The sequence below is a fragment of the Limulus polyphemus genome, unplaced genomic scaffold (genome assembly GCF_000517525.1).
Source record: "Limulus polyphemus unplaced genomic scaffold, Limulus_polyphemus-2.1.2 Scaffold796, whole genome shotgun sequence".
NCBI lineage: Eukaryota > Metazoa > Arthropoda > Merostomata > Xiphosura > Limulidae > Limulus > Limulus polyphemus.
The window spans coordinates 96,760-110,302 of record NW_013666406.1 but is presented as its reverse complement, the minus strand read 5'-3'; the positions used below and the strand labels follow the sequence as shown (position 1 = coordinate 110,302).

The following is a 13,543-nucleotide window of genomic DNA, read 5'->3' as shown; positions in this document are numbered from 1 at the left end:
TGTTATGTTAAACTTATATTAAAGTTTTTCTTCATTACCCATTCAAGCCGTCTCCAGCCATTATTAGTCTCAAAGTGGGTTCCTCGTCATCGAATTTGAATTCATTACACAAATGAGATTTTAAAATTTTCAGATGAATAAAAGTATTTTTAATATTAACATGAAAATCATTTTGCATTTGGACTAGTAAACAAAACTACTCAATATATTCACAGACAAATCTTTATTAAAAATGCTGAATTGAAAATCTAATTGTCTTGTAATGTTTACTGAAAGCCTTCCAAATTTTGTGAAGATGCACATACTGTGTTAAAAGTTATTGTATGGAAACTGTAATGAGTACAAAATGTTTATGAACTTGGTTGATTCAATCAAGCCTGTATGGAAAAAGTTAATCACTACAATCCTCTTTTGTTTTTTTCTTTCATTTTTGGTGTTTCAGCAAAACAATATACATATACGTTTGTTATCTTTTTTTTTGTGTTAAAAGTGTTAATAATTATTTTAGTTTAATCATTTCTTTGAAGGCACCAGTGTTACCTGATACTCTTGTATTTTCTATTTAATTTCAGGGGGCCATTTACTATTTCAAGATTGCTGTTGCTTTAGCTGTAGCTGCCATTCCAGAAGGTCTACCTGCTGTTATTACAACATGTCTAGCATTAGGTAAGTGTTTTTTGGGAAAATCTGATGACATGCATTTATGCAGGGGTGGGGTTTGGCCAAAACCCATATTTTTTTGATGTAAAAATTATTTATAGTGCAGCTGCTTATGACATTTAATATTTTCTACATAGTCTACATTAGCATTTTTCGGCTTGAAATAGTCACATGCATTGCCTTCTGTTGACACTTCGAAATTGGAAGCCTGAAGCTGTATTTCTACTTTCAGGTTTTATAGGCCAGATGTTTTACAGTAGGTGTCTGTGACTTGTTGGTGATAAATTTCAACAATAAACAAACAGTAACACAGTCCATTTGTTTTAAAATAATATATTAAAACAAGTGAAACGTACTGTATATACAAATGTTCACTACACTGTTGGTTATCACAGTTGTATCCAGAACTTTAAATTATTGTCTCTTTTTTTTTGTCAAAGTTCACACAGGCTGGCTCAGTTACCTTAGAACACAATTGACAAGACAAATTATTCTTCTCTGCTTTGTTATTACAATACAGTCTATGATAATTACACTTCAAAAGTCACTTCTATACACTTATTATGGCTAAACTCACAATCACACAATCTATATCTAAATAATAATAGAATATTCCAAGCAATACTAGATATTCTGATGCAACAATATAACAATTGAACATACCTACAAAACGTTTGAATCGTAAACAATTATGTAAACAAACTTGTCATAAACTCATGCTTCTAAAAGTAACTAAATATGACACCCATGCTATATAAACTATCCAAATGATAATACTTCCAATAAACTTAAACTGAAACAGTTGTATATATTTAACAGCTATGTGGGGTATGCCCCCATACCTCCATAGCATTAGCATGCTTTGAATGCTGGTTGTGCTTTGCACAATATATGTTAGCTTTTAATCTCACAGATTAGAACCCCATCTTTCAAACATTCTATGTACAGGCCTGGATGAAGTAATGCTTTAAATAATACATTATTAATGCATTCTGTTTCTTCTGTTTGTATGAATAGTTATTGAATCATCTTAAAATTCCAAAGTAAGTGGCTATCAGTTAACTATGATTAACTTCAGCAGCAGCTTACAGACAAGTGTGTAATTCTAAGTTAGCTGGTTAAAGATATTTATAATATAAAAAGTGTCAGTCATATGCTTACACCCTGAAACTTTGGTTTTTATTGTTTTAAGTAATTTATAGTTATGTTTTATACTAGTCTCTCTCTTAGGTTTTTGTTATTTACTTTGTTACGAACCAAGATCATGTGATAACAGGCTTATTACTTGAAGATGTGATGATTTATTTGTTTTAGTGCAAACCAAGATCATGTAGTATCAGGCTTATGTGTTGATATTGTTTTCTTTCTGATATTGGCAAAGTTTCATCTGGTAACAGTCTTATTACCAGAATATTTTAGTTTTCTGGTGTTAGTGTTACAGATGTAGCACATTTGGATTAGAACAACATTTTTTCTTCCTTCAGGTACACGAAGAATGGCGAAGAAGAATGCTATAGTGAGGTCACTACCCTCTGTAGAGACGTTAGGTTGCACCTCAGTCATCTGTTCAGACAAAACTGGAACATTAACCACAAACCAAATGTCAGTTAGTAGGGTGAGTTCACTAGATCTACTGAGCTCCATTACTACTTTAACATAGAAGAACATTTTAAGATATTGAAACTTACTACAAATGATATGTTCAAGGTAGAACATGTGGTACAAAATTTAATATTTTCTAAACACTTCATGAATATCAAGAAAAAACTACCCCATTCAAAAATAGAATTGTAGCATTCATCTGAGATATTCCATTTCTTGAAGGCTAGAACAAAGCATTTGATCTTCCAATTAACAAGTATATGAATGCTGGTCATATGAAAAAATATTACCAAGGCAGCAATCTGAGTTAGGTGTGGTTCAGTGGTTAATTTACTATGCTGTGACCTGGATGGTCCAAACTTCAATCCATGATCCTGATTAACACATTTACAATTTCAGTTAGGGATACATTATATAAGTGACATGCAACCTATTATTTTTGCTCTAAGCTGGCCAAAGCCTATCTGGCAGAGAGCATTTTTGACTGGCTACTTTCTCCCGGTGATGAGTACAAAATTAGGGACAGCCAAAACTGAGATTTTGGATTCTCTGACCTGGCTTTAAAACCATGTGTTCTTAAGGTGCCATTCACATTGATGATGCCAGCATAAATTGAACAAAATATATAAATTTAATAAGATTTTTAATGTTTTTTCAATTTTTTTTTTCTCTGTATCACAGAAAACACTCTAGACCTTTCAGAACAAACTTATACTATTAGAAAAATGTAATGTGCATGACTGATCCACTGTTAAAATTTAATCTTCTCTCTAACCATTAATAAAAATAAAATATACATCACTAATCTACCATTAGGACATTTACATTTGTCTTTAATCATTAAAAAATGTAATGTACAAACTCAATCTGCTGTTAGGTGATTAACTTGATAACAGCAACATGCTTTAGACTTAAGCATGTGATGTAACTCTTGTTAAGTTTTTTTCCAATAATAAAGCCAGTGGATTAAGTTGCTTAAAACTTGACAAGAACTTTCATAACAGTATGTAGTTTGAGAAAAATATAGTGTTTAAATTTGTTTTTTTTACTACTTCTACCAAAAATTCGTTATTTAATGTAGTTATTTTTGCTTGGTCTATGGATAGTTCACCTGCAAGATATTTTCATGTTAAGTATAAAAATACTATTTTGATCTTACAATTGTTACATTTCACTTTCATAGAATCTCCTAAATGAATATCAAAAGTGTTTTTAAGGTAAATGTTTATATTTGCCATTTTCTCTGCAATATCATACATTATATGAGTGATATGCAACGTCACTAACTCTAGCTATTATCATTAATGTACAGTGTAATGAAATGTTAAAGATTAAGAAATGGAAATATATATAGATTCCTTTTATCTCTTCATTGAATAATTTTAAAATATCTTCATTAGATCACATGCATAATATCACGTCTCTACATTTTCACTTATAGTTTATTTTTAATGTTTTGTTTTCATTTCATTTTCTCTGTCTTTGATTATTTATGTCGACACACATCAACAGGTACCCACGGGCAATGTAATGTTAACATCAGCAAAGACAGTTTAGCCCCTGACTAAATGGTGGTTACACTCGCCTGTTGTTCGAGGCAAAGTATAAAGTAAATTTAAAAAATCATTAAACCATTCACATATGAATTTTAAAACACAATAATACATAATTAACTGAAACATAAAAGTAAAACCTAAATGCAATTTAACTGTCTATAAAATTAATATGTATAAGGCTAGGGACCCTGCTCTCAACAGTGGACTAAACTTTATTTCTTCTGGTTTGTAAATGGATATATAAGTCTATACTTACTACTAATTTGGTGACATTCAATGGGAAATCTGCTCTTTCTATTGGTTATAAGCTATGCCATTCAACCTAAAACTGCTGCTTAGCAACACAGCTTCTAATTTGGAAGTGGGCGTGGCTTACCTTGAACTGAAAGAATTTTACGATGTTTTCCTCGGCCACAAGTTCTTGGAATTTTACTCGAGTTACTCATAAACAAGCTATATATATGTACTTTGAACATCTACAAGAACATGTTGACATTACACGCAATTGTTTCTCTTTTATTAGCTGTAAAGTTCAGGTATTGGTTTTAGAGGTTTCTTTTGAAATAAAGGAATAAAAACTGAGATAATATAAAGTACATTGATAATAAAGTGGTTTAATTAAATTTTAAATATGACTCAGTAAAATGCACAGAAAGGGTTTTAAAAGTAATGTTTTTGTTATAGGATTAACATTTTTCTCTAACCATTAGAAAAATGTATTTTACACAACTAATCTATTGTTATGTTATTGTATTGCCCCTGCAAAAGAGGTGTTAATTATAGTATTTGTGCAGTTCTGAATTCCATTTCTAATAAGTGTGTGTGTGTGAATGTTTATTCTTTTTTCTCAAATCAAAATTATATGTTGGATTATTGCTATCACACAAGATAAACTTGATAAAAAATACTGGGTGTAGCGATAATTAGAGACAACACAGTATCTAAATTTTTATCTCTCTCTCTATTTCTCAACAGTTCTTTGTCATTAAAAGTGCAGAAGATGAAGATGTTAACTTACATGAATTTGAAGCAACGGGATCCACCTATGAACCTATTGGAGAAGTGTAAGTTATAGATTGTAAATACTCTTTATCTGTCTAAGGTATTAGCATACTAGATAATTGATAGCAAAGGCAACTTTTTAACATTTAACTCTCTCAATAAGTGCTCGGTCAATTTGACTGACTACGTGACCTCTGTACTTGTTCAAAGTCTTTATAGATTTGATACTACTAACTTTTAATATAGTGTGTATATCTTCACAAAATTTGGCAGTCTTTCAGTAAACATTATAAGTTTTTCACATACCAAAAATCATATTTTTTAGTGAAGTATTTTTAATAAACTCAAAAAAGATTTGTCCGTGAATATATAGAGTATTTGTTTTGAATAGTCTGTGTGCAAAGTGATTATCATGTTAAAATTAAATATAATTTTCTTCATGTCAAAAATCACAAATTTCATTTGTGTTATCTGTAAAACTTCCAAAACAATTATAAAACATAATTTTTCAGCAAAATTTTATACTTTATCTGATATTTTCTCATCTCTAACTCTATACAAGGTTGGTCAATTTGACTGACCTTGTAACCACCAAAAAAAAAAAATCTAAATAAATCTACATTACCCTCTTTTTCTTTCTAGAATGATTTCAAATGTAACATAAAACTGCAGTCATTTATCCTAAGTAACTTTAAACTCGTAACAGTATACATATAATTAAATTTTATTGTTTTATTGTCCTTTGAACCATGTCTAACTACTATTCGTGCCATTATAAGTTGTAAATCACTTGGGAAACATGCAGCTTACATTACGCTATCAAATTAGCTTACCCATCAGCTGCTCACGTGCATGCTTTGTGAGACATTTTTATTATTTTATTATTTATTTTACTTAATCTAACCTTAATTAATCCAAAGAGATCACTATTTTTACATTTTAGTCACTATTATAATAATAAATAAAGAATATAAATGAAAACAAGAAATAAAGAACTTTCTTCATATTAATGCTAGTAGTGCATTAAATATTTATGCTTAATTAAATAATGCGACAAAGAACATAGAATAATAACATGCAAAAAGCAGACAATTTACTATAACTATCACAATGTTTTCTGGCTTTCTAACTATGTCACAAGAGCTGTTACAATGAGTTGAATGAGACTGGAAGACAACTGAAGTTAATACATGATAAGACCATGATTGTCGGCACTATTGCTATTAATTAACCATTGCTGCAGTTAAATTAAGTAATTTTCGTGCTTGATTCTTGATCTCAAAGCTCTTGGGTTAATTAGGATCTCAGTTACAATTCCTATTTGTTAGAGATTGTCCTGTTACTAGAATTTGCTCATTAGGAAACATAATATTATACACCATTATACAAAGGGTTGAGTATGTTATATTAAAATGATTTTGAATGTAAGAATCAGCATTTCACATGATAACCATAGCTGATATAAAGTCACTTTGGAAACTATCTGTTTCAGAACTACATTTTGAATTGTTTATTATTTTGTAGGGAGTGTGATGGCACAGAAAATTTATCTCTTTAGGGAAGACTATGTAATAGCTTTTCCTATGCAATATAATCATATACTCAGTTCATAAGATATGTTCAACTTGGAGTTTTAGAATTTCTAAGATAGGGATATCTGTTTTACTTAATGGTATTGGAAAACAAAGGAATATGGATCAACTATCAGAACAAGGACCATCCAGAGAGAGACCTACAATAAGTAATACCCCAGCTTTGATAAGCAAAGTGTGGTATTTTGTAATAGGTGAGAATCTATGAAAACAAATGTCAGTGGCAAAAGTTGTCCACATATCCCAGGCAACAGTATGCAACACAATCAAGAAGTATCTCCATCTGGAAAAGTGACACAAGTCATATATAAACAAGCTGCTTCCACAGCATATACATTCAACCATTTCAACTGGAGAATGATATTGGTACACAAACTATTTCATATGAAGACATGCTGGTCAGATGTAACACCCATGGATTTCTGTGGGGTCAAGCTGTTGAAACAGGTGGTGAGAAACAATTGTTTTTGTACAATAACTGGATTGTGGAAAGCAAGCTGAGAGTAGTAGTGTGCTTTTGACTTGACATTACAGTCTTGTGATTAACTATACTGCAGGGCTATTGTAAAGATGCATTACTGTCAGAATGAGTATGACCAGTTATGGCATCATGGATTGTATCAATGTATTGAGACTCCAAAAGCAGTTCACTATAAGCAACATCAAAGTTGTAAGTCTGTGACAGTGTCTGTATATTTGTATCATATGCAAAATTGTTTATTGTGTGTCTTTGTGTGACTGACTAGCTCAACTGATAGTTCACAAAACTTAGTTACTGCTGTAATAAACTGTGCTAGTAAAGTTCATATTAATTTGGATGAACTACCAAATATTAAGAAATGTTTCCCTCTCCACAGTTTTAAAGATGGGAGTAAAGTTCGTTGCAGTGATTATGAAGCTTTGTATGAACTAGCTACCATTTGCACAATGTGCAATGACTCCAGTATAGACTTTAATGAGGTAAGAACATAAAGATTTTGTCTTACTTGTATCTTGTACACACACACACACACACACACACACACACACACACACACACACATATATATATGGTAGTAGTTTATAATATGAGCTTATGTGATTTTGTGAGATTATATAAATGAATTACGTTTTAAAACACAATTTTACAAAATCCAAATGATAAATTTCTTTTTCATGATATTTTGTGTTGCAAGAAGTAGATGAAAAACTGATGTGGCTCTAAACAGCTATGCAAAATTAAATGTTATGTTAATCTTACTTACAATTTTTAAACACTTTTTTCCTTTAGTTTCACGATAGTGGAAGTATTTGTTGATAAAAAAAATATAACATTTCAGTATGTCAGTAGAGTAAAAAGCTCTTACTCCTTTGACAGATTCATCTTCCAGCTTGATAACTCTTAATTTTCTAATTTTTCATAATTCTTTTTTTTGTCATCTTTTCCATTTCCCACTTATAGTACAAGCAGATGTTTGAAAAGGTGGGTGAAGCTACAGAGACAGCACTTGTTGTTCTTTCTGAAAAAATGAACCCCTTCAACTTTGAAAAGACAGGCCGAACTAAGAGAGATGCTGCTCTAGTTGTAAACCATGGTATCCAAGCTATGTGGAAGAAAGAATTTACTCTTGAGTTTTCCCGTGATCGCAAGTCCATGAGCTCATATTGCATCCCAATCAAATCTGTTCGCCTTGGAGCAGGCTCAAAGATGTTCTGCAAGGTAGAGAAAAAATAATGACTCGTTCTTTTGCCATGTTTGTTTTAAATCCATTCTGTTTTTTTTAATGCTCTTGCAGGAAAAACTACTACAATAATTATGGTAGAGGAGGCAGAACTTTTTTTTTTTAAATATAGATACTAAAATGTTTTGAAAACACTGAATTAAGATGAAAAGTAGAATAAATTTTATGTATCAAGTTAGTTATGATGAATTCAGAACACTGCTTTATCCATATTGATACACTAGTAGGTAAATGTCTGTTTTTAATATACAGTTAAATGTTAAGATTTTAGCACAAAATAAAGATAAAAAATGTTTTAGTTGTGCCTTTTAGTTATTACATTTTTTCGTGTATAAGTATGTGATTAAAAACCATAGGCTTCATTCTGCTTTATTAAATGTAGAGCCATTTTATGTGTATTGGTCATATTAAGTGTTACTAAAAAATGCAGATAATTTTACCTACAGAAATTATTCCTTTTTCAAGCTGTGATTGCTGTGTTTCAAAGATATTAATTGGACAAAAAATATGCCCAGAAAAGTTACTTTTATCTTCAAATACAAATTAAGCATTTAGAGTACTTATTATGGGAGAAACAAAAACATGATACTGTTTGCAAGTACAAGATTACTTGAGTCTACGTAAGGACCACTTTCTTTCTTATTTTTAACAGTCTGTACCTTTAAATCCAAAATAAGTTTTTAAGGTATTAGTCACATTGTATATTATTTAAAATTGTAAGTTAAGATTGTAAACAAAGTTTCTTTAATAGAATTATCAGGAAAAAAAAAGCTAAATGGTTGTTTTGTTTCTTGTAACATATTTTACATTTATATCATTCTGTCTGTTTTACTTTCAATAAGGTAAAATGTAAAAAATGAAAGCTGGAAATACATATGCACATATATGTAGTGTTAGTAACTTCAAAGCAATCTAATGTATAAAGTGACAGCTGGAAATATATATGCATATATGTGTAATGCTAGTAACTTCAAAGCAATCTGGTGTTTTTTGCTGTAACATTTGAGGAGCCAACTCTAAGGTTAGCAGACCAGTTTTCTGAGACCAGTGTTTGAGTTGGGAGTAGTAGGTTATTTTATTACAAGTACTGAAAAGTAAATACAGTCTCATTATATAACTGTCAAAGTTGGCTGTTATTTACATCGTTCATTTGTGGATGATGTATAGTTGGAAATGACTTATTCACTTTTATAGGGTGCACCAGAAGGAGTGCTTGATAGATGTAGCTTTGTGAGAATTGGAAATAACAAGGTTCCTATGACCAATACCATCAAAAATAAAATCTTGGAACGCACTCGCCACTATGGTACTGGGAGAGACACTCTTCGCTGCCTGGCCTTAGCTACTATTGATGAGCCACGAAAACCAGAGGAAATGGATCTGGCAGACTCAACGAAATTCTACACATATGAGGTAATGTTTTTCCTTACACCTTTTATATTGATATTTCTGGTTAGTTTTAACTCATTGTAAATGTTATAGATTTTACACATACTAGCAGTGACATATCCTTCTCAACAGTGAACTATGTTAAACAGAGCTTTTACTGGTACTTTTAATTTTATCACTTGCATTGAGTTCCAACTGTGGCAGTGAAATCCACTGTGTAGCGAAAGTCATTCTGATATGGTACATTACCTCGTTTCACATGAATAGCTTTTTTCGTTCAGTGGTGCCCTTTATATATAAAAACGTTTTGCTCATGCCACAACCTTCAAGCTCCCACTCATCTGCAGTTGACTGATTCCAGTGCATCTCACTTTCAAATCATCATGTGACATACTCTCTTGATGCATGTGACTCCCTCTATTCAATTCTACTGAACTATCACTTCTTGTTTGACAGTATTCATGTTGTGACATTTAGTTTGAGCTCTATTCAAGTGTTTTATTTTAATTTTTTTCTATACCCGTGTATTAATGTCTCTCAACAAATACACTCTTTATTATACTATAGTGATATTTGTAACTTGTTGAGTTATTCCAAATTGCAATTATTTTATATTTCTACCTGGTTACAAAACTTATTGCTTCATTACAAAAGCATTTTATTTATTTCTGCCAACACAGTTGTGTTTGGTTATTAATTTTACATTATAAATTCTACATTACCACTTTGGAGGTTGTGTGTTCTATCACCACATTTACACAGGCTTCAGGTAGCAGTACTCTGCGGGAAGATTTTTGGCTTTACATTGTCGAGGATTGATCATCCAATGAGTTGATCTCGCTTTGAGTTTGAGGCCCCACATATTTTGACATACAGTCCACCAACATTGGAAAGATAAGACTTATACTATTATGGTTTTTTGAATAATTTTATTTTTCGATATTATTATCTAGTTATTTTAGTTTCATTAGATTGATTGATACTCGTAGTCCAGTTCAGGTTAGAAATTAGGCTTAGTTGTATCTTTTTTTCAATACTACTGATACTAGGGGTCTTTGTTATTTTAGCATTATCTGTAATTCATTTTACTGATATATCAATCATTCATTTAATTATATTGTGTTTCTTCCATACATCACATCTCATCTCATACATAGATTATTGTTAATACACAGTTATTTCATTTTCGTTATTATTTATCTTTTATACTTCATTTTAACTTGGTTTGTGTGGAACCCTAAAACCAGGGTCCACACTAACTTATTTTTCCAATATTGTACATACTTATAGGTTAAGATTTTTATTTTAGAGCTTAGTGATATTCTTTGTCCTGCACTGTTTGATTAGGCTTAATATGCATCTGTTATATTCGGTTTACCTGTAGTTCTACTTACGGGTTAATTGCTAATTAACCCTATTCAGATGGGTAGGGTCAGAGGGCATGTCATCACGTTTGTAGATTTACATTCAATATTTTATTTAGCTATTATTTTATAAATGTACATCAATAAGTTTGGTATCAAGTTGTAGATTATAATTAAAATTTTAATATTATACATTAGATAGTATCTTAATTTGAAACTAAATATAAAAAAAGGCTAAATATAGATTTTTGTGTGTCACATGGTATGTGACCTTCTGGGTTTGGTCAGATTACATTTTGTGATGCCTACAATACAATGTCTATAGTTTTGTACAAATTAGAAACTCAAGTGTTCGATATTGGCAAGCTCGAATATAAAATAAGAACCTCCTACCTTTTCTATTTGCTGAGATATCATGATATTTAGCAAACCTACCATATTTGCTCCACCCACCACTTCCTCATTTGAGAAGACTTGTTTATCTACACCTACTTTTATATACCAATAGCTTTATAATCGATCGAAAGCTATATATTTATTCTACATAATTCTGTCAGTCTTCCAAAGTTATTTATCAGAGAAATGCTCTTATATCATTGGAAGGTTTGAAGTATTGCTATCAAGGCTACTTTGTGAATAAAAATTATATTTTTTTAGACCCAAATATAGTTTAGTTAGCAAGCCTGATAAATTACAGTGGATTTTTAGGGTTATTGGTATAGTAATTTATAATTTTTTGTATTCCAAAATGCTTATATAAAGTCTACAAAAATTATTATTTTTACATCTCCACTTGTGAATTTGAATGATGCTTAGCAAGTACTGCTTACAAGTGCAAACAAGGACTTCGTAGCATCATAAGTAGTAGAGATCATTGTTTTCCTAAATATTTTTTATTTACTGTTTTATGTTTTAAGAAAAATAACTGACATTCAAGTATTTATTGGAAAACGTTATATGTGTGTGTATATATGTATGTGTGTGTGTGTGTGTGTGTAATGTATGGTAGCCAATATGAAAGGTAGAATAAAAACACATTATACAAAACTAAAGACTTGGCAATTCAGGAAAAGTTTATTTGTGTAATTTGTGAAAGTCTAAGAAATAAATTTATCACTGACCAACTAATCTTAACACATGAAGAGGAACATCTTTACATAAACACCCAGTTGAGTTTGCAGTTTGCTGGTGAATAATTTACTTACAATCAAGAAGGCTAAGCCAAGAGTACTAGCTCAACCAAAAGGAGCTGTATTTATATTACTAGAAACTACACATTTATTGGTTACCGTGTAAGCATGGTAATATAGGAAACAGGATGTATGTAAGCATTTACACACATTTACACTTATGCCAATGCTAAATTCCTACCACCAAGTAAGATAACTAGCAAGTTTATTGGTTAGGATACAACTTTATACTTTGTACAGAGTCATATCATAAATATTTTCTCTCACTTTTATAAAGTACTTTAGACAATTCTTGTTGCAACCACTGTATTGTAAAGAAGTCAGCAAATTCTATCCCACTGTGTTCTCAGAGCAGCGATTAATAGTTCGGTAGGATACTTCTGCTTTTTGTCTTATTGGATAGGCCCAGACTTTCTACAAAGTCATAAACATTTTATAATACTTTAAACAATTGTTGTAATATTATCAACAAGTTGATATATCCTATCCCACTGTGTTTTCAAAGCAGAGAAAATTCTGGGAGTTGTGCTGCATGAAGTTATTTAATATTGACGGTGTCAAAGTACGGTAACACCTAAATGAGAACAGTGATTCATTGCTTTATATTCAGCAGGTTTCTACTTCAGTAGCTAACAGTAGAATAACAATAGGAAATAGATGTAAAAAGATTAGAAGAAACTCTCAGGAGATTTACTTGGAACTTTACTGTCCATACTGAAAAGAACAAAGTACTATTCATTTTGTTTTTTTCTAATTTCTAACTCATCTACTAGCAATAAAATAACTGCAGAAAATAAGTGTGAAAATTTATTATTTATACTTCTAACCCTTAAATTTGTTTGTTTGTGTCCCTGTAGGCTGGGGTCCACCCTACCTGCTCCCAATATTGCTCACTTTCCTTCTACAATGGCTGAACCTATTTCAGATGGCCCAGATTTTGTCAGTTTTCCTTCATCTTATCATGGATTGCATTCCAGGTCTCTACTGCAGATTCTGCTAGGCCAATCTTGGTTCTTTTTTTTTGTTTTAAACACATTTCACAGTATATTCCCCTTCTTCTGACACCGTTTCCTGATGTTCTTTTTGTTCCCCTTTTGAGAGTGGGAACTTGTAAGCCTCATCCTTTACAGGCTTTACTTCTTTTTGCCTAAGCTTACCATCAGACAGATTTTTCTTTTTGATTTTTATGTCCTTTAGATCTCTGTTAATCCTCTCCATTTTCTCCCCTACTTAGTTTTTCAGCTTCGTTTTACCCTCTCTATTCTCCTACAGGAAATGTTTGTTGTTCACTTCCTTTCTTAGGTGTTACACCTATATTTAGGGATTTTGGTGGGATACCTCCTACCTCTTCCATCCATGTTGGGGCATTTGCCATCTTCAGTTCTTTCCCTCCACACGTGGCTTCTTTACTTTTTGAATCGTCTTGGGTGGGACACTGCTGTTTGTTTATCATCCATTGCTAATAGG

The 13,543-nt window shown here is 31.4% G+C and overlaps 1 protein-coding gene across 2 annotated transcripts in view; it reads left to right on the top strand.

Annotated features, from left to right (window-relative positions):
- LOC106460569 (calcium-transporting ATPase sarcoplasmic/endoplasmic reticulum type-like) overlaps nt 1-13,543 on the top strand; it is a 90,883-nt gene that overhangs the window by 60,068 nt on the left and 17,272 nt on the right. For both annotated transcript variants that reach the window (XM_013920287.2, XM_013920286.2), the window contains exons 11-16: nt 573-666; nt 2,145-2,275; nt 4,794-4,882; nt 7,270-7,372; nt 7,854-8,111; nt 9,328-9,546. In XM_013920287.2, coding sequence (XP_013775741.1) covers nt 573-666; nt 2,145-2,275; nt 4,794-4,882; nt 7,270-7,372; nt 7,854-8,111; nt 9,328-9,546 — 894 coding nt within the window. The remainder of the gene's footprint in view (nt 1-572; nt 667-2,144; nt 2,276-4,793; nt 4,883-7,269; nt 7,373-7,853; nt 8,112-9,327; nt 9,547-13,543) is intronic.